A 21,275-nucleotide genomic window follows, 5' to 3' on the forward strand; every position below is an offset into this window, starting at 1 on the left:
TGTCAGCAGGCCCGCGTCGTTACTGGGCCAGCTTCTCCTTTTCAAACCATTTCGGCCCATCTGTTTTCCCACGCAGCCCAACAATTTAAACTGTGTATTAATCCATTTCAGCAATTATTCAATTCTGGTCTGTGCTATAAGTTGAATAGTTTTAAATCTACAAATCCAAATCTTGTGATTCAAAATGTTCTAGAAAGCTTATGAATTTATCTAGCCAACCCCACTGGATTTAACCCCATATCTTGTGTAGATTTTGAATAGAAAAAATGACAAAACAGAGACTTTACAGTATTCAAATAAATCTGAAAAATCAACCAATTTGAATTTTGAAGTGAATCCAATTGCTATAATTCACATTTAACAAACCCTAATTTACTATGTAAAAATATGATATAGGTTCTGTACATGATCATGGGCTAGAATCAAAATATTGGCTATGTAGTCAATACTAGTCCATTTTAAACTATATCAAATGTTAGGAATTTAAATCTATGAGGTGAAGCACCTCATTTAAATCATTTTCTCAAGTGTTATGAAGTAATGTGATGACTTCTATTTCATAGGCTCATACTTGCTCACTTGTGGAATTTAAATCAATATAGTAGTTGAATCACCATGGTTATTTAAATCACATGAGATGATGAATCTCATTTAAATCATCTTTCTCAAATAATAAGTGTGAAGTGTTGACCTTGGTCAACATGTGATCATCCCTGGTTATTTGAGAAGATTAAATCTTAAGAAAATTCAATGAGAGGAAATTATTTCTCCAAACCAAAGAGAAACCCTAATTTCAACTTTCAATGAGAGGAAATTATCATCCTAATGTTAAATAAGGAAACCCTAGCATAATTTTTGAATAAATGTTAAGTAGTGATGCTAGATCATTGGTGTGAGCCAATAAGGCTAATTAAGAATACTTAAGTGTTGTTTGGTGATTGTATCCTCGTATTCGTTTATAGACGCTAGTACCGGAGACTATCAAGAGGAAGAGGTCTTCTACCAAGAGGAAGAGCAAGAAAACTTTGATCACATCACCAATCAAGGCAAGCTATTACCAATGCAAGCTAGACTAATGCAAACTATTTTGGTTGCAAGTTTATATTCTTGCAAAGTGCAAGGCTCTACAAGAGCAAGGCACCATTACATTTTACTTTATGAACCTATCCCAAGTTTTTACTTTACAAGCTTTACTTGATTTTATTTATCAAAGTTACTTTTTGATTTATGATTTCACTTGGTTTAGCTATGGAGTAGTACAAGAGCATCACACTTAGATTAGCAAGCTCCAAGATACTTAGCACACCTCATAACTAGATACTAGTGCTAAATATTAAAAGTGACTACTCTATTTGGGAACTTGTGAATTGAAATGACTTTGAAAACCTTGGAATGATGAGTCATTCTATTGAAAATTTTGAAGGTGAATATGACTGGTGAACGACTTGGTGAATTTTACCAAAAACACTGATGGTTGGGTTCGGATGCGATACCATTCCAAGTTTACAAGTACCCCCACAATACCTGAATCTGGGTAAGGCTTAGCTGGAAACTTATGTATTTTAGTATGGGTTCCCTCTGAACAAGCGTCATAGGGGTTATGCCGAGGCTGCCTTCGTTACTGGTGAAGTGATGTGAAATGACGTGAAATGAGGTGAATGTCCGGCCCAAGCCCTGTGCAGTTCCCGGGTTGACGGTTTGTTTTCACCGGGAGGCCAACCTCATGGGGAGAGGTGCCTATACTAGAATGTGTAAATGAAAGGTTAGGATTGGTAGTTCGCGTACTGCGTACGATAAATCAGGGCCAGTTACCCCTGACGAGCTATTGCAATTGTTGTGGCACAAGTGTATAACCTCTGCAGAGTTAAACCTATTCAAATAGCCGCGTCCGCGGTTATGGACAGTTGGAAAGGCCATATTGTTCCGTCATCAGAATTTTTCTAAAAATATGAATGGTGACTTGTGATTTGAATTGAAAGGTGACTTTGACTTTGAATCACAACTGAGTTGTGGGAATGACACTAATGTTCCCATTTGAGTTAGTTAATTGAAGGGGCTTTGATTTATTAAAACAGCTTATGAAATAAAACTGGCTTTATGCAAATGAAACTAGAGCTTAGAACCCCCTTTACTATAGTTGATAGTGTTTACCTTAGTATTAGTTTGCGAGTACTTTAAAGTACTCATGGCTGTGTCCCTGGCTATTCAAATGGCCAGACTATGAAGACGAGTACCAGAACCCGGAAGAAGGACAGCAGGACGTCTACGACAACTAGGATCACTCCTGACGTCAACAATTGCCTGTGAAATAGATGGACTACTACTACGCTATTTCGCTTCCGCTATGTGTTATGTAATTGATCAATAGAACTTCTATTATTGTAATGAGACTGGATCATGTGATCCTTTATTTGTAAGACGATTATGGGTTGTAATGAATGATGTGTTGTCATATCAATCTATTATGTCTCGCAAAAACAATATTCCTGGGATTGCGAAGAATGACATAATAGGCATCTGGACTTAAAAATCCGGGTGTTGACAAGTTGGTATCAGAGCCATTGTTGACCTTAGGAGACCCTAGTTAGAATGGACGTCTGCAAAACTTAGTTTCAAAACCAAAGAAGTGAATATTTGTGAAAAACTTATTCTCACTCTTATCCTTGAGATCTTCTTCAAAATGAGAAAGTTGTGCTCTATTCTTCTTATACTACTACATAAAATTTTGACACACTACTTCTCTAACTTACTCATCATAATTTTTCACAGATGGAGTACACATGCAAGTCTTATCAGCTTGGCCACGGAGGAAACCTCATGTTCGAGAAGGATTTGAAACAACTGGTTGAGTATTTAGGACGCCCGTATCCCGAGTTCTTCGGAATACCCCTCAACAATCCATCGGGAGGACAACCTCGGTGGGAAGTCACTACAGATCTGAGAGGAAAGCTTGGAGCCCCAATATGGGAAACCATCTGGTTTTCTGTAACGGGAAGCACTTGGAAGGAAGGACTAGTCAGAGCGATGCAAGAAGCAATTGCCCGTCTGTGCGGAAAAAATATCAACAAGCTCCAGAATACCCGCTTCATTTACTACCCAGGACATGACACCATGGGAAGACCAATAATCATGCCCCCGCACCCGGAGATGAACCACTATGTTGCCTACCTCGACTACATGCTGTACAAGACCCGCAAGGAGTTGGACAACGCCCTCGCCTTTCGCCAAGCACATTACCCGTGAAGATGAAGAATCCCCCCCTGAAGAGTAGTATCATTTAAAGCACTTTCGTATGTGTGAGTTGTATCAGGATCCCCTTGTATCATAGAGCGATGAATGGTTCTTCAAACCAACGGTGTGTTAGAATGGTAATATGTGATGCTTGGTATGAATGAAAAAGTGTTGTTGGTTTTTACCCCCGCAACACTACTCAAATTTTCAAGTTATGAACTTTTTAAACTTTAACAAAACAAACCATAGAAATTTCCCTCTTATCTTATCATCTACCTCAATGTTCAGATGGCCCCACCAACCCGCAACGCCACCCAGGAGGCCATGATGCAACTGCTGCAGACGATGATGGCAGACCGAGAAGCCGAAAGAGCTGAACGCCAAGCAAACATTGCTGCACTGCAACAGATAGCTCAGAACAATCGAGGCCATGGAAACCACGATCACCCTGGAACAAAGCTGAAGAACTTTCAGCACACCAACCCTCCGATATTCAACAAGACTGAAGAGCCCCTTGATGCTGATGACTGGCTCCAGACCATGGAGAACAACCTTGAAGTTGCGAGAGTTGAAGCCGCAGAAAAAGTACTATTCGCCACCCACTACCTGTCAGGACCTGCCAGAGCCTGGTGGACAAGTGCCCGCGCAATGAATGCGGGACAGATGATGACCTGGGAAGACTTCAAGGTGAAGTTTAGCAAATACCATGTGCCCCAACGACTGATCAAGAAGATGAGAGACGAGTTCCGCGAACTCAAACAAGGAAGGATGTCCGTGGTGGAATACCGCGACAGGTTCCTCACTCTGTCAAGGTACGCCCCGGATGAGACCGACACCAACGAGAAAAGGAAGGAGAGATTTCTGAACGGACTGCACGACGAGATGCAAACTGTGTTGGTGAACATTCCGTTCACTGACTTAGAAGCCCTCGTGGACTCAGCCATACAGATGGAAGGAAAGCTGCATCAGGCCAATGAGAACCGCAAGCGCAGAATGATGAACCAGAATGGACCCCACCATACCCAGAAGTACCGCAACAACTCCTCTGGAGGATTCACCGCATGATACAACAAGCCCCCTGCTCAGAGTTATCACCCCAACAACCACCACAACAACGGAGGACCCCCGAAGCCCGGAGGCAACAACAACAACAACAACAACAACCACAACAACAACAACCACCACAACAGCAACAACAACAATGGAAACAACAACAACACCAATACTGCCCCAAGGACTGGAAGCAATGCTACCCCCATCATCCCCAAAGACAAGGCAACAATCAACTGTTATCAATGTGGAGTTGTGGGTCACTACTCCAACGAGTGCCCCAAGAAGCTTGCCAAGATTGCTGCCAATACCGCTGCACCTGCTCAGCAACAGCGCCGCTTTGCCGGAAGAAGGAACCAGAACAACAACAACGGCCGTCTCTACCACATGACTGCCACTGAAGCCCAAGAAGCACCCCAGACCATGCCAAGTATGTTCTCCTGTTAATAAAATGCTCAATCTCTCCTAGGAACCTAACTTTTCTTCAAATCTCGGGACGAGATTTGTTTAAGGGGGAAGGGTTTGTAACATCCCAAGAATTTCAAAATAAAACAAATGAATTTCCCTAGTTCCAAATTTTTGGAACCAACAAAAACTTTTATTAAATTAAGTGTGATACATAGTGATCTTGCTTAATTCTTGTGCTATTGCCATGATTGCTTGTTAAAGTAGTTTGAAATAATCTTAAACCCTAAACCTCACCCCTCTTTTCACCATCCTAGTTAAAATAAAATAAAAGGAAATTAAATAAGAAAAAGGCATATGTGCCTATGGCTATTTTTACAAATCTTTACCCTAGACCTTTCTACTTTGTTTAGAGGTTTGGAAAAGCTTCATACACCCTATCTAGAACTTATCAAACCAAATCCAAAGTGAAACAAAAGAAAATAAAAAGAAACTAAAAATGCCATAGAGGCATATGAGAGTAAAATAGCAAATATGTGAATTTAAGAATCTTGACCCTAAGACATGTTGTGAATAGTTGTATCACTCCTATATACCATTTCAACACTCAACAACACCATTTGGGTCAAGCCAAGTCAAATTTAAACTCAAAGGCAACATATGCATAGAGGCATATGTGACACATAGCCATAATACCCAATTCTTGCCCTATGACCTTAAACCTTGACCAAATGGTGTGAAACCATATCTAAACTTAATATAACACTAAATTGACCCTAACCCATGCCCAAGTAAAGCAGAGGGAACAAATTACAAGAATAATGAAATATGACACATCACCTCTTATGTGTGATGGCCATTTTTGCAAATCTTTGAACAAGACCATTTGAAATGATTTCAATGGTTTGGAAATGTTTCTAAACTAATAAGAATCACATTAGAGTCAAGAAAAGTCAAATCAAATGGAGAGAAATCAAATAGGGAGAAAATCTCAATTTCACTCACATACACATAAGGCCAATTTTGCAAATCATCACCAAAGGCCACCATTGCTTGATCTATTGCTTGGAGAATACTTATATATGATAAACAAACACAAATGCATCAAAGAAACCAGAATCAAATCCAAGAAAATCTCAAAACCAACACACATGTGATAATGGTCAAATTTGAGTTTTATAAAATGTTCACCACTTTACCTCTCTGGTTTTGACTTTTTCTCAACCAAACTTGGCAAACTATGACCACCTCATCCAAGACCAAGTGATGATGAACAAATTTTGTGTTGACCATCATCCCTGAAGTTGACTAGGTTGACCCGAAATGAAGTGTCAAGAGGGGACCCGAGAGTGAAACCTAGATCACCTCCAATTTGAAAAATTGCAAATCTTCTTCAAATGGAATACCACCACCACCATTCTAACACTTAATTAATATGTTTGAACTCCACCAAAAAGAATTTCGAAATTCCCAAATTTTGTTCATGCGGCCATAAGGCCGAACACTTGGCAGGCAACTTCTGGCTTTGGCAATGCAGGCTATTACACGATGGATTTTAGCCTAAACCCACTTTAATTCGTGATGATTAGCTTCTACTACCTCCCCTGCATCGAGCCCGTCCTTTCCCCATCGTTTAAAGTGGAGAAACAACCCTAAACAATGGTATGCCGTGGCCATGCCGGCCACCTTTGGCCACTCTCTCTCTGACCCTCCCCTCTCTCCTCCACCATGTCTCAGAGCATCTCTGGAGCACAAGGACTCTGCCAGTACCCAGCCCGAGCTCGCCAAGGCACGGCATTGGCCAAACAAGGCGTGCCCAAAACGTGCCAGTGCACGCCAGTACGCGCGCTCACCGCGCACTGGACGCGCCAGAGCGCAGCGCGATCGAGCGCCCTACTCCACCCCCGCAAAGCCTAGCACTGCGTCGAGCACCGCCTCCCTCTCCTCTAGCCACTAGACATGCTCAAGCGCGCGCAGAAGCCTTGTCGCCGTCGTCCTCGTCGGAATCATGCCGCAGTACCGCCGCACTCAATTCATAACCCTGAACGATTCCGTCCAGCTTTGGCAGCGCCGAAAGATGCTTCAGCATCGCCATGCAACCGCCCATCGAGTGCCGTCCTCGCCTTGCCCCTTCGAGCGCCGGAGACGCCGCGCCATGCTTACCCCTTCCCAGCACCCCACGGCACCCCTCGACACTATAAATAGAGCCACTCCCAGCACGCTCCCTTCACACCAGTCGACTCCCCTCTCCTCACTGATCCTCCTCACCACCGTAGCTCGTCCAATTACTGCCGGAGGCACCCCAATTGCAAGATCACCGCCGCCGGAGCCAGTACATCGACGCCGTTGATCCACGCCTCCCCGAGCCTCGCCACTGCTACCAGGAGCCTCTACACCGTCGACAACGTCGCCTCGCACCTCTCCCTCGATCGCCGGTGGCCTGGAACGCTCTCCGACCCCCTACCTCCGTCGCCAGCATGCCCTCCTCTCGCCGGAGAAGAAGATCAACCACAGTCGTCCGATCGCGTCCTAATCCAACGGTCGACGCTGCGTACCGTTTCGGTAAGGAAATCTGTCACTGACGAGTGGGACCGTATGTCAGTAGGCCCGCGTCGTTACTGGGCCAGCTTCTCCTTTTCAAACCATTTCGGCCCATCTGTTTTTCTGCGCAGCCCAACACTTTAAACTGTGTATTAATCCATTTCAGCAATTATTCAATTCTGGTCTGTGCTATAAATTGAATAGTTTTAAATCTACAAATCCAAATCTTGTGATTCAAAATGTTCTGGAAATCTTATGAATTTAGCTAGCCAACCCCACTGGATTTAACCCCATATCTTGTGCAGATTTTGAATAGCAAAAATGAAAAAACAGAGACTTTCCAGTATTCAAATAAATCTTAAAAATCAACCAATTTGAATTTTGAAGTGAATCCAATTGGTATAATTCACATTTAACAAACCCTAATTTACTATGTAAAAAATATGATATAGGTTCTGTACATGATCATGGGCTAGAATCAAAATATTGGCTATGTAGTCAATACTAGTCCATTTTAAACTATATCAAATGTTAGGAATTTAAATCTATGAGGTGAAGCACCTCATTTAAATCATTTTCTCAAGTGTTATGAAGTAATGTGATGACTTCTATTTCATAGGCTCATACTTGCTCACTTGTGGAATTTAAATCAATATAGTATTTGAATCACCATGGTTATTTAAATCACATGAGATGATGAATCTCATTTAAATCATTTTTCTCAAATAATAAGTGTGAAGTGTTGACCTTGGTCAACATGTGATCATCCCTGGTTATTTGAGAAGATTAAATCTTAAGAAGATTCAATGAGAGGAAATTATTTCTCCAAACCAAAGAGAAACCCTAATTTCAACTTTCAATGAGAGGAAATTATCATCCTAATGTTAAATAAGGAAACCCTAGCATAATTTGTGAATAAATGTTAAGTAGTGACGCTAGATCATTGGTGTGAGCCAATAAGGCTAATTAAGAATACTTAAGTGTTGTTTGGTGATTGTATCCTTGTATTCGTTTATAGACGCTAGTACCGGAGACTATCAAGAGGAAGAGGTCTTCTACCAAGAGGAAGAGCAAGAAAACTTTGATCACATCACCAATCAAGGCAAGCTATTACCAATGCAAGCTAGACTAATGCAAACTATTTTGGTTGCAAGTTTATATTCTTGCAAAGTGCAAGGCTCTACAAGAGCAAGGCACCATTACATTTTACTTTATGAACCTATCCCAACATTTTACTTTACAAGCTTTACTTGATTTTATTTATAAAAGTTACTTTTTGATTTATGATTTCACTTGGTTTAGCTATGGAGTAGTACAAGAGCATCACACTTAGATTAGCAAGCTCCAAGATACTTAGCACACCTCATAACTAGATACTAGTGCTAAATATTAAAAGTGACTACTCTATTTGGGAACTTGTGAATTGAAATGACTTTGAAAACCTTGGAATGATGAGTCATTCTATTGAAAGATTTTGAAGGTGAATATGACTGGTGAATGACTTGGTGAATTTTACCAAAAACACTGATGGTTGGGTTCGGATGCGATACCATTCCAATTTTACAAGTACCCCCACAATACCTGAATCTGGGTAAGGCTTAGCTGGAAACTTATGTATTTTAGTATGGGTTCCCTCTGAACAAGCGTCATAGGGGTTATGTCGAGGCTGCCTCCGTTACTGGTGAAGTGATGTGAAATGACGTGAAATGAGGTGAATGTCCGGCCCAAGCCCTGTGCAGTTCCCGGGTTGACGGTTTGTTTTCACCGGGAGGCCAAGCTCATGGGGAGAGGTGCCTATACTAGAATATGTAAATGAAAGGTTAGGATTGGTAGTTCGCGTACTGCGTACGATAAACCAGGGCCAGTTACCCCTGACGAGCTATTGCAATTGTTGTGGCACAAGTGTATAACCTCTGCAGAGTTAAACCTATTCGAATAGCCGCGTCCGCGGTTATGGACAGTTGGAAAGGCCATACTGTTCCTTCATCAGAATTTTTCTAAAAATATGAATGGTGACTTGTGATTTGAATTGAAAGGTGACTTTGACTTTGAATCACAACTGAGTTGTGGGAATGACACTAATGTTCCCATTTGAGTTAGTTAATTGAAGGGGCTTTGATTTATTAAAACAGCTTATGAAATAAAACTGGCTTTATGCAAATGAAACTAGAGCTTAGAACCCCCTTTACTATAGTTGATAGTGTTTACCTTAGTATTAGTTTACGAGTACTTTAAAGTACTCATGGCTGTGTCCCTGGCTATTCAAATGGCCAGACTATGAAGACGAGTACCAGAACCCGGAAGAAGGACAGCAGGACGTCTACGACAACTAGGATCACTCCCGACGTCAACAGTTGCCTGTGAAATAGATGGACTACTACTACGCTATTTCGCTTCCGCTATGTGTTATGTAATTGATCAATAGAACTTCTATTATTGTAATGAGACTGGATCATGTGATCCTTTATTTGTAAGACGATTATGGGTTGTAATGAATGATGTGTTGTGATATCAATCTATTATGTCTCGCAAAAACAATATTCCTGGGATTGCAAGGAATGACATAATAGGCATCTGGACTTAAAAATCCGGGTGTTGACAACCAAGCCCACCATGACAACAAGAAGATTCATCCACGCCAAAAGGCGATGATGAGGCACATGGGCCTCCCCGTCTCCGAGGGCTCCGAGGACAACATCACCCCTCCCGGTGAGTGGAAGTCCAAGCATACTTGGACGAGCTCCGAAGGATCCATCCCCGAGCGCTCCTCTCCGCCACCTCATGGCAAGTGCTAAGTTGAAGAAGAAGATGAAGAAGAGGAGGAAGACGAGGACGAGGAAGGTGATGATGAGGAGGACGACGAGGAGGGCGACGAGGATGATGATGAGGATGATGATGATGAGTGATCTCCTTGGGGCGTTAGCATGCTTCTTCTCCCTTTTTGGTGTTCCGATGCCAAAGGGGGAGAAGTTGATCTATTAGGACGGGTATTTGTATGGGGATGCCAAGGGCTCGGTGTTTCTTTTTGGTTCTTTAGCCTTGGCATCATGTTTTTACCTCTAGTTATTCGAGACTCTATTTGTATGCTACTCTATTCGTGGATCTCCCCCCGGTTTGTATTAAGACCTATTTGTGGTAGCCTATATTGGTCTTCGTTGATTATCTTATTGTTGGCTACGTCAATTATATGGAGGCATTTATTGTGAGTTTGGGTATTCTCAAGGAAAAGGTATGACAAATCCACCCAAAGCTCATTGCATGATCTTGTGTTGCCTCCATAGTGTGCATATGCTATATGAACATGTCAAGTATCCCTGTTGCATATGTGCATGGTTTGTAGAATCTAGGGGGAGTTGTTTCTCTAGGATGTGTGTATATGTATTCAAATGCTATTCTAATTATGCACACGTCTGGGGGGAGCTCCGTCTAGCTTTTGCAAATCTAAGAACCTTATCATAATATCTTATGCCATTGCAAATTCTCGTGTTGTCATCAAACACCAAAAAGGGGGAGATTGAAAGAGCAAAGTCTATACTCCGTGTTTTGTGTGTTTGATAACAACACTTGAATGAGTTTAGCTGTGTGCGAAGATTGTCTTTGATAGATTTGCAAGTGCACGGTGCCCTCGCTGAACACGTCATGATCGGAGGACAGAAGCGTAGCTTATAGGTTTTCTGGTATTGTGTGTGTATCGCGAGGTGACATGGGTGGAGAGGAAAAGAGGAGAAAGCAGTGTCTGCGTGACCGGTACTACCGGTACCAGTAGCGGTAGTACCACTACCCCTACTGGTACCACCCTGCAGTACCGCTCTGGAAGTTTGCACTGAAAAGTCCCACAGAGAGGGTTACGGTACCTCTACGGTACCATGGGCGGTAGTACCGCTTGCGAGCGGTAGTACCGCTTTGGTACCGCTTAGGTACCGTAACTCAAGCCAGAAACTTACAGAAGCCGTTGCGGTACCAAAGCGGTACCGCAAGCGGTAGTACCGCTGTGAGTCCACGTGGCTAAGTCTGTGGGGGATTTCGAATCCAGAGCGGTACTACCGCTTTCCAAAGTGGTAGTACGGGTCGTGCGGAGGCATCACATAACGGTTGGATTTGAGGGGCCCTATAAAAAGGCCCCTTCTTCCCCAGCTCGTTTTTATCTCTTCTCTCTCTCTCCTCCATTGTTGATGAGCTTAAACCTTGAGGATCTCCCCACCTACCCAACCAATCTTGCCCAAACTTTGAGGAGTGGTGGAGGAGGCCCTGATCTATAGTTCTACCAAGAGAGATTTCGCCAATACTTGTTAGTCCTTAATGGATCTTGGAGTTAGGGTTCTAATGGTGGGATCTTGGAGGACGTGCTCCTATGGAGGCTAGCTTGGAGTTGTGCTAGGCCCATAGGGTGTTGGGAGCCTCCGGTGTTGTGGAGCTCGCCCCAACCTCGTGTAGGAACCCCCGCCTCGACCGGTGCCTTAGTGGAAAAGGGGGAGCCCCTTTGTGGAGCTCTCTCGAGGAAGAAGGTGAGGCCTTCCTTCGTGGTGTGGCCTCCTAGCCTCTTGTGTGAGGCTAGCACCTCCTCAATGCAGACGTACTCCCTTTTGTGGGAGGAACTGCGGGAAACAAACCTCGCCTCGTCTCCCCCTCCCCCCGATTGTCCCGCTCCCTAACTTTGTTATCATGCTTGGTTCCTTTGCTTGTTGCACTAGGGTAGGATCATACTAGGAACACCTCTACCACTAAAACTTTCACCTTTACCTTCCGCATCGCATAAAAACTGAAAAGACATAAAAATTGTGTAGCGTCCATTCACCCCCCCTCTTGTTCGCTACGATCTGTTTACCTAGCACCAGGTGTGCTTGGAAGCTGGTTGCGGAAGATGATGAAGATCAACCTGCAATCCATAGGCATCATGATTCATAAGGATATATTCCTGAATGATACATGCGTGAAGGTAATTCCCGACTATCTTTTTGCTCGTTATTGATTTAGCCGGTAAATTTTTATGTTGTATCTTGTGTTATTTTTATTTTCGAATGCAGAAATCCCTCGGCTGCACAGAAAGGACAACATGTCTACTTCCGATGATGAAGCTAAACCCCAGCCATCCAAGAAATGCAAGGTTGCTGGCTTTGATGATGACGCAACCAAGAAGCTAAGGTCAAGCACTAGAACCACTATGTCCCTTGAGGTAGAGAAGATAAAAAACCTCATTATCATACTCACGATGTGGATGATTCAACCATGGCGCTAGTCATCAAATAAGTATTCTAGTTTTTATCCTTTAAATTTCCGTCTAGGATTTCCATTCTTCTGCATTCCACACTTATATTTTTGTTACTACAAAGGGTGAAGAAGACCTCAAAACTTGGTCTAGCCTTCGTCCTTGGTCAAGTGAAGCTAAACCTAAAATCATCGCCGGCTTTGGGCCTAGGCACCCCCATAGTAGAAGGCACCAGCGTTGTGCTCAAACCCTCCAACACCATTCATAAGAAGTCCAACGCGGAGCTGTCTTTGGAAAACATCCTCAACATTAACACAACTCAACTGATCCTTCGTTGAAGTTCCACCAATCTATATCTCTTATAAAGCAAAACCCCACTAGAGGATTATTTAAGTTGTCTATCTCAACATGCAAGCTATCCACATCATCCATTTTATTAGCCATCCAATTGTCCATGTCATCCCCCACTAACATTCATTAATACTCTACATGCAAGCCACATCATCTATTTTTAAGCCATCCAATTATCCACATCATCAACTTTTAGCCGCCAACTACATAATCATTTCAAGTTAGTTTTTTTTTTAAGTTAGCCACTTGACTATTTACTCCAATTGAATCATGCATGTTCCTACAAATAACATCATATTCCAATCAACTTATATTCTTTTGTTTTTTTACAAAATAGAGTTATCGGAGAAATTCCCGCTGCAACGCGCGGGGTATCCTTCTAGTATTATATTATTGATAAATTTTTAGTGTTCATTACAACTTAAAAAGACAGTAGACAAGTGGACCCATGAACTCCGATCCATTTTAAATCATTAGAAACACTTTTCCAACACTATTACCTCACTTTACATTTACCACTATTATTTAACTGAATATACCAAAAATACTTTCTCCACACACACACACAAAACCTAAATACCATTAGCCTTTATTTGGTTTTATTTATTTTGCTTAGGCTGTTTACTTTACTTTACTTTACTTTATTTTACACATGCATTTTCTATTACTAATAGCGAACCTTGTACTTGAAAACCACACGGTGTAGTTGGGGACACAAGGTAAGAACTTTATAGGAATTATTCAACTTCTAAGCCAATTTCCTGAGAGTTCGATATAAATCCTCGAATCACACTTGTGGTGGAAAAAAGGCTTGCTACAACACTCTGCATTTGGCAACGAGTTGGCACACTGAGAGTTGTTATCATCACTAAGCTATCGCCATTGGCAATTTCGACAACAGTAACATAATCTTATAGCCATGTCTGAGGTTTTGTTATACCATCGTATGTCTGAATATGCTTGGGAAGACAAAACTTTATCGGCTATGGCTGAGTGTGGACGTCTAAGCCATGGAAACTAGGTCCCATGCAAGCTTCATCCTCACCTTTTTGATGAATACGATCAAGCTTTTCCCTCAGGTTTGGCACATTTGCACGATGCAAAGTCTAACCCTCCGTCTCCCCAACATGCTTTATCATCATAGTGTTGTGCTTACCTAGACCTTCTGTTATTATGGGAACGACCGCAGTGGCTTCCGCCACCTCTACCACCTCCTCCATTGCATGATGGTGGTAGGAACGGGGCAGTAGGACCATATCATCCATGGGGATGATGCACATTGGCACCACCGCCCGATGAAGGTGGGTGATGAGGTGTGGGTAAATCATTGCGGCAACTTCCATAGTCAACGTTTCATGGAGGACATCCTAGCGTGGATTACGCCGCTCACCTGGTCCTTGAGGAGGCATGTCTCTATTGTTATTGTGGCGAGGCATGGGCGGTGGCTGTTGTACAACATCACGCCGACATCTGTCCCCACTTGGGCCGGTTATAGACTAATCATCATGTCGCCGGTGCTTGTGTTGATTATCACCACGGGGGGATTGCCTTGGTGGAATTATCTTCTAAGTGGAGAAGGTATATGGCACGTGCTATTACGTGATATGTACTTGCATTAAAATACTTTGTCTCGAGTGAAACCACACCCAACCGACTTCCCAGACTAGGAGGAGCTCATGAAGGTACATAAAGAAGACTTCTTCGGTAGAGGTTCTTTCCAAGTTGGGAATGATGGAGAGAGCACACGTTTTCGGGAGGACACGTGGCTGAGAGATACCCCACTATCGCACTAATATCCATCTTGATACTACATTTTTTAAAGAAAATAAGTTCCAGTACAAAATGTTGTGTCCGAGAATCCTCTATATAGCTTTGAGAAGAGCCTTAACCGGGATTGAATGGATAAGATGAATTCATTTGGTTCATCGTCTGAGCATGTAGAGATTTTGGGGAACCTAATTTTTTTGTATGTAAATTCACAACTTTCAGGTTCTTTTAAGGTCAAACAGATGTATTTAGATTTCATAAATGGCGATTGCTCTGTAAATATGTCTGAAAATGAATGTAAAACTAATCGGTAAGACTTTTATGTGATGCCTATATCAAAAGGCGATGCTTACAAGAGATAATTTGGCAAAAAGATAAATATAGTTTCTGTGATCAAGATGAATCAGTTCAACATTTTTTCTATTACATGCCCTTTGGCAAAGATTCTCTGGCGTATAGTATACATGACCTTTAATATATCAACCCCAAACAATATCACAATATATTTTGCAATTGGTTAAAGGGTTTAAGCAATAAAGATGTAGTCCAAATCCGAGTTGGAATTTGTGCTTTACCTTGGGTTATCTAGAATGTGTGCTACGATCTTACCTTTAAAAATGTAAAAGCATCATTTTCTCTGCAGGTTATCACACTAGCTATAGATCACATACTTTGTCATATTTGCAACCAATACAGAAGCGGCTATGAATATTGGGCGCAACCAACTGGAAATGGCTGCACGACATATATACAACCCGAGCAAACGGGTGTTCTAATGTCAGGATAGCTCTTGATGTAGAACCATTACATGCTACTTTAATTTTTAGATGGTTTTTTTTAGGCTAAACAGTGGGTTTCCCTACTGTATATTTTTTATTTTAATTTATGAAACAAAGGAGTACAAATTTATTACAGAAGTTGCTTGAGAATAGCAACTTAAAAAATAGACGGCCCAAATTCCTTCAAAGGAAAAGAAAGAAGTGAAAAGGAAAAAAAACTATCTGAACTGCTGGACCCAAGAGGATAAACCTATGTAATCTTTCCTTTTCACCTTATATAAGAGAAGGGTCATTTCATCTTTGAATTTGTTGCGACATCTGTAAATGCTTGGATTGACAGCCTTAAAAATGAAGTCATTTCTAGTGGTCCAAATAGCCCATCCAATCATCATGATAATTTCCATAAAGAAAGGTTTGGCAATGGAAGTCTTAATTTTTAGATGGTTGATTCATGTATCAACCTAATGTGACCTATGATTTTATTATTTACATGCTTCAATCAATGAAGATGCTGGGACTATGGTCCCTTCTAAAAAAAAATCAGATGCCACATAGTCACATCTAGCTACGTGCCTACATCTTGGTCGGAAGGTACGATAAAGTGCAAATATAACCATATGTGCGTTGAACCAACAACAGGAATATTCTACCAACCACGATTTGATAAACACTAGTACACTACACACAAGTACAGGGGATTTACATCATTGATGTTTACTCCATAATTTATTGGGAAGGAGTAAAAACTACATGGAATGGAAAATATAGGCTGGCTTGTGCAAGAACTAGGGCACTTAATTGATTTTCTTACAAACCTAAATATGCACACGCACGCATAGTTTCTTCAATTTATTCCTAACCAAGAAGCCACAATCTTCTTAGTACAATAACATCATATTAGTATGCTTGCTTCAATAACATATTCCCAGCTAAGGACGCAAGATTATCAACAGATTTTCATGTTTGCAGTCCCTTCAGATGCTTCGCTCCTGAAATAAATAAATAAATAAAATTATAAACTCTGTAAGTTAACTTATCTCAAGCTCTCAAATTTAGAACTGGGCAATCGATAGCAGATTTGGCAAAATGGGTTCCCTTCGCAAAACGGGCTCTGTAATTGGAATGCAGAGCTTCCTCTTCAAGGAGTAAAAACCATGGTTTTGTCCCCAAAGAGCGCAGGACAGACTTCAATTCACAGCCTTTATGCAAAAGACATCTACGGAAGAGAACAAGTACTTTGTTCCGGCCTCTTATGCTGTTATGCATAAAGACATGAAAGGGTGAGCTAAAGTGCATGTCAGTTATAAGTCCCCATGTGAAGCTACACGCCTACACTAGAGGACAGACAGCCAGACCCTGTGTCGTCTTGCAAACCGACGGATGACAGATTGCCGCATGCATTCATGGCAAGCAGATTGTGCGTGCAACACCGTCCGTTTTGCTCGTGTAATAGTGCACGCACACTAGACTAATTACAGTATATCTGGAGCTCGTGAAAACGGCATTCCGATGCTGTTTATTTTGCCAATTGATAACATCAACCTAGCTAGGGCATGGTTCACTTACTAATAGTTTGAAACAAATGACTGAAATCACGATTACTTTGTTTGCTGGCGCTTGTATGTACTTATGAACACGAAACAGGAATCAGGTGGAGTTCTGGTTACCTTGATCAATCAGTTCCAAGCCCCCTGTGCGTTGTAGTTGGGGTACGGGATCCTGCCGGACTCGATGAGCTTCACGTCGTTGTCGAGGATCTCGTAATGGCGGCGCACCTCATCGGCTGTCTTGGTCCCGCCCATGGCGCGGGACACCTTGAGCCAGCGGTCGGGCGTGCCCTCGCCGTAGTAGGCGAGGGCCTCCTCGAACAGCTTGTTCTCCCTGGTGCTCCACTCCGCGTTCACGCTGCCGCGGGAGGAGCTCCTTGACACAGAAGACATCTCGACCTGGATAGGAATTAGTATATCTTTCTCGGAAACTAACCAGCTAGCTAGCGCGCTGAAGTTTTCTGATCTTCAGAAGCTCCGATGGTTTTGATGACCGCTGTGCTGCTACGGTGTCCGATATTTATAGACCCTTTGGGGCGCCGCCAGCGGCAAAGATCAGTCAGGCTAAGGAGATTCTGAACTTTTCTGGGCAAAGGTGCTCCCTTTGGAATGTATAGATTCCAGTGCTGCGATACGCTTGGGCTGACACATATGCATAGATTGGTTGATCCCGCACCCCCAGCGCGCGAACAAAGGCGCAGGATCGATGGATGTCACCATCTCAAATGCATGGGGCTGCATCCACACAGGTGAAGGGAAACTAAACGCCGGTCGACTGGTTAATTTACAGGCGTGCCGCTTAAAACCGTTGGTTGTCTGCTCATAGCGTGAGTAACATATGTAGTAATATCACACACCTCAAAGCATTTTGGTGACATGGCATGACAATAAATAAAGAAAGAGAGTGAGTTGGTAACTAGCTATGTTACCATAACATCACACTTCTCAAGACAAGATGAGTCTACAATCTAATAAATATAACATGCATGATACCACAAATATGTAACTACCCACTATAAAGATAGTAATATAAGGAGCAAATTACACCCTAGGTACAACAACTTGCACCTAATGTGCAGATTAGTACACTAAGTTGTAAAATGGGGAACCGCAGTACACCAACTTGTTAATCTGAAGCAAATCAGTCATTGCCTACCGAAAACTGCCGCGTGTGATACCACGGTGGCTGTGGAAAAGCCGCTCTTCCTCAGAAATCTTGCAAAAAATGTCCATGCTTATGTTGAACATTACGTTGGGCTCCTCTGATCCTCAACCAATAGAACCTGATAGTGTGGCGTCAACAGCGAAGTCCCCAAGCGTAACACTGTCAGGATTGTTATAATTGTTTGCCCTTGTCTTGATTATTTACGTAAAATTGAAGGTTCCAGTTGTTGACGAATCAGTACCAATACAAGAACGAGCAAGCCTCCTCGAGTTTTCCGTTACGACGCGAATGGCTCGCCGTCGCCGAACAAAAACTCCGTGGCGCGGTGGATCTGGTGGGGCGCGCCCAGACGCACGCTCGCCGTTGTCCTCGAGCACATCGCGGGCAGCAACTAGCCGTGGTTGGAGTTCCCGTCACTCAAATGGCAGTGGCATCGGGATCCTCCTCGTCGTCATCGTCTTTGAGGTCATCGTCGAGGGCCTCCGCGAGTCAGCGCGAACATAGGGAGGGATTAGGGATTTACGGCTTGGAAAACCGGCCTCCCATAGAAAATCTAGCACTGACGCCTCCCATACGGTCGACAACTCGTCTTTGTCGGACGTCGTATGGGGGGCTGACCTCTCACTCCCCGATAATTACGCTCTCTAATGCCCACGAAAAGACAAGGATGTAGATATAAAAAGCATAAATGCATGGTTTCTTTCTGTAAAAATACCATGGTCAACAAGGAGTAAGTACCTAGAAAGATAAATAAGCAATCTAAGGGAGCTAGTTGCAAGACTCCAGCGTAAACCATTTCTGTCTGTTTTGACTGATTTGCTTCGGATTACCAAGTTGTTGTAATGCGGTTTTCCATTTTACAACTTAGTATACTAATCTGCACATCAGCTGCAAGTTGTTGTACTCCGTAGCTCTAATATAAGGTAGTAATATGCACCATGTTACTACTCTAAGTTACTCCCCACTATGACTAGTCTAAGTGCCGCTTTGAAATAAGGTTGGAAGGAATTGTGTTGAATTATTATCGCCTTAAACGCTGGTTAGGTTTGTTCCTTAGTCATTTCGATCACGCAAATAAACTTATCAAAAATATATTTATGATGTAGCTTTCTGGAATACAGAACACACTTCTGCTCTGGTGCTCCTCCCTTGAAAAAATTCTGGGCGTGTCAAACACAACAACGGTGGAGATCTTTCCATACCTGTTTGTAAGCGGGTGCACGATTATATATAATTTCAGTGTAAATCCACCGTCTGTGCAGCCCTGTACAGGCCCGTATGGCCCATGTTGTGTTGTACCTCATTTTTATACGTATCTAGTATTCGGTTTTGCGAAACAAGGCATGCACGACGTGGGGCGGTACTTAGACGGATGAGATTGTTAACTAATCATGTGACCGCTTTTTTTCTTACGCGACGTACACATACCGTATCAATACATACGAGTATACATAGGCTGTATATAGGTTTCGACAGACCTAACACTGAAAAAAAGGACAACTATAACCCTTCAACCGAATTTAGGGGGGAGCACCAGAGCAGGCCTCTACAAAACAAACTTAAGACAATGAACCGGCCGTATGCTAGAGCAACTGAGCAAGTGTCTTACACTAGGCCATCTGGAATTGTAGAAATGATATTATCTTTAATAGAAAACAAACTTTATAACTTCTTGTGGATAATTCTTCAGGCTACCCATTGGATTAACACATGGTGTTCACAGTATCGTGTGGAGGAGAGGACTTTATTAGCAGAGCCACGGCATGGGCATGTCCCAGTCCCACCCGTGGTAGAGTGAGAAGAAGAGGGGTATAGGAGGAAAACGAAGAGTAGTCTGATTTCTTGTACTTCTTTCGTCTATAAATAGATGTCTGAGATTTATCTACATATATATGTATCTTGACACTAAATATCGTCTAGATACATCTGGATTTAGATAAATCTCATACGTCTATTTGTAGATGGAAGAAATATTATTTAGATTTCTTTATGTGAGCTGACAAGTAGGGTACGGTCCATGTCAGCAAATAGGCTCTGACAATGGGTTCCACAGGGAACGGCCATCAGAACTCGCTGTCCGTCAGTGTCCACATCAATCCGACAGGTGAGCACTGCTGTCAGAAATGCTATCAGTTCGCAAAAATACCAAAACGTAAAGTGGTACTCGTCGAGATCATGGTACTATTATGCTATTAACTTCTTTATTTCAGAGGCCAAGGTTCTATGTGCACTACCAATATATCTCTATTCTGCTGCGTAAGGTTCTTTACATACATATCCACATGACAAACCTTGCAGCTTGGCACAATCCCGGCCATCCAATATGTAGCCGCGCATTGGAGAATCTGTTCCAATATCTAGGTTCTCCCCTTGCCCAAAAAGAAAGCATGGATCTCCCCAACCCCGACGTCTCCGATATCGCTGGAGAAGGAATTTGACCTTTTGCCATGATCAGGTTTCGATACCTTCATCCATGCCATGGTCGTGTGACTGCTTATGTTCCTCGGTTGGCCACGGGGGCCATGGAATTGCGAGAAATTTTGCCAATGCCACGCGAAGATTTAGGCTCCACATGTTCCATCTTTTACCGGAGAAGCTCAGGTGGAGCCGTTCGGGTCCGGCTGGTGCTCGCCGTGGACCAAAAAACCGGGAATCTTGGCCCAGTCGAGGCGGCCGATGCTGCGCTGCATGGACCGATCAAAGCCACCGGAGAGGCCCAGGTCAATCTCCGTGGAATATAATCTGCATAAAGCGTGGTTTCCGGATCCCCCGATCATATTCTGAACTTTCTTACTGAAATGCGTTCTTCAGTAATAAGAAGTTCACATGTAGTAAGCTAGGCTGCTAATGTAGTAATTAAGTTGTCTGCTTGATGAGCTCCCTTCATCAGCAGCACGGAGATTAACTGGGGTTATGATGCTGCTTTACCAACCCGCATACCCGTCGTCCATATAAATATTTTGAGTCTTCTCTGGTATACGCAGGCACGCAGCCACCTTGTGCCGTGCAGTCTGCATCAAACCGGATCCTAAATCTGCCACTGAAACCTCTCAGATTCCGGGCACCAACTTGGGGGATTGGAATCCAGGCGGTCTCTACATCAGTTCAGCCAGGATTCAGAATATTTGCTCCTTTTCCGCTGCCAAAAAGGGCATCCCAATCCTGATGTGTTTGTATAGATTCCCTGCCAAAAAGCGAATTTCTGCCATTGGCTGTACGTGGGCTAATGCGCC

General features: G+C 42.8%; 1 protein-coding gene across 1 annotated transcript; it reads right to left on the reverse strand.

Moving 5' to 3' along the window:
- Positions 1-15,974: 15,974 nt before the first annotated feature.
- On the reverse strand, positions 15,975-17,361 carry LOC127343208 (protein RADIALIS-like 3). Its single transcript, XM_051369325.1, has 2 exons — positions 16,998-17,361; positions 15,975-16,319 (listed from the first exon to the last, which is right to left on the reverse strand). The coding sequence occupies exon 1, from the start codon at positions 17,268-17,270 to the stop codon at positions 17,007-17,009; it is 264 nt and encodes an 87-aa protein (XP_051225285.1). The 5' UTR covers positions 17,271-17,361; the 3' UTR covers positions 15,975-16,319; positions 16,998-17,006.
- Positions 17,362-21,275: the final 3,914 nt, after the last annotated feature.

This window comes from Lolium perenne, chromosome 3, assembly GCF_019359855.2.
Source record: "Lolium perenne isolate Kyuss_39 chromosome 3, Kyuss_2.0, whole genome shotgun sequence".
NCBI lineage: Eukaryota > Viridiplantae > Streptophyta > Magnoliopsida > Poales > Poaceae > Lolium > Lolium perenne.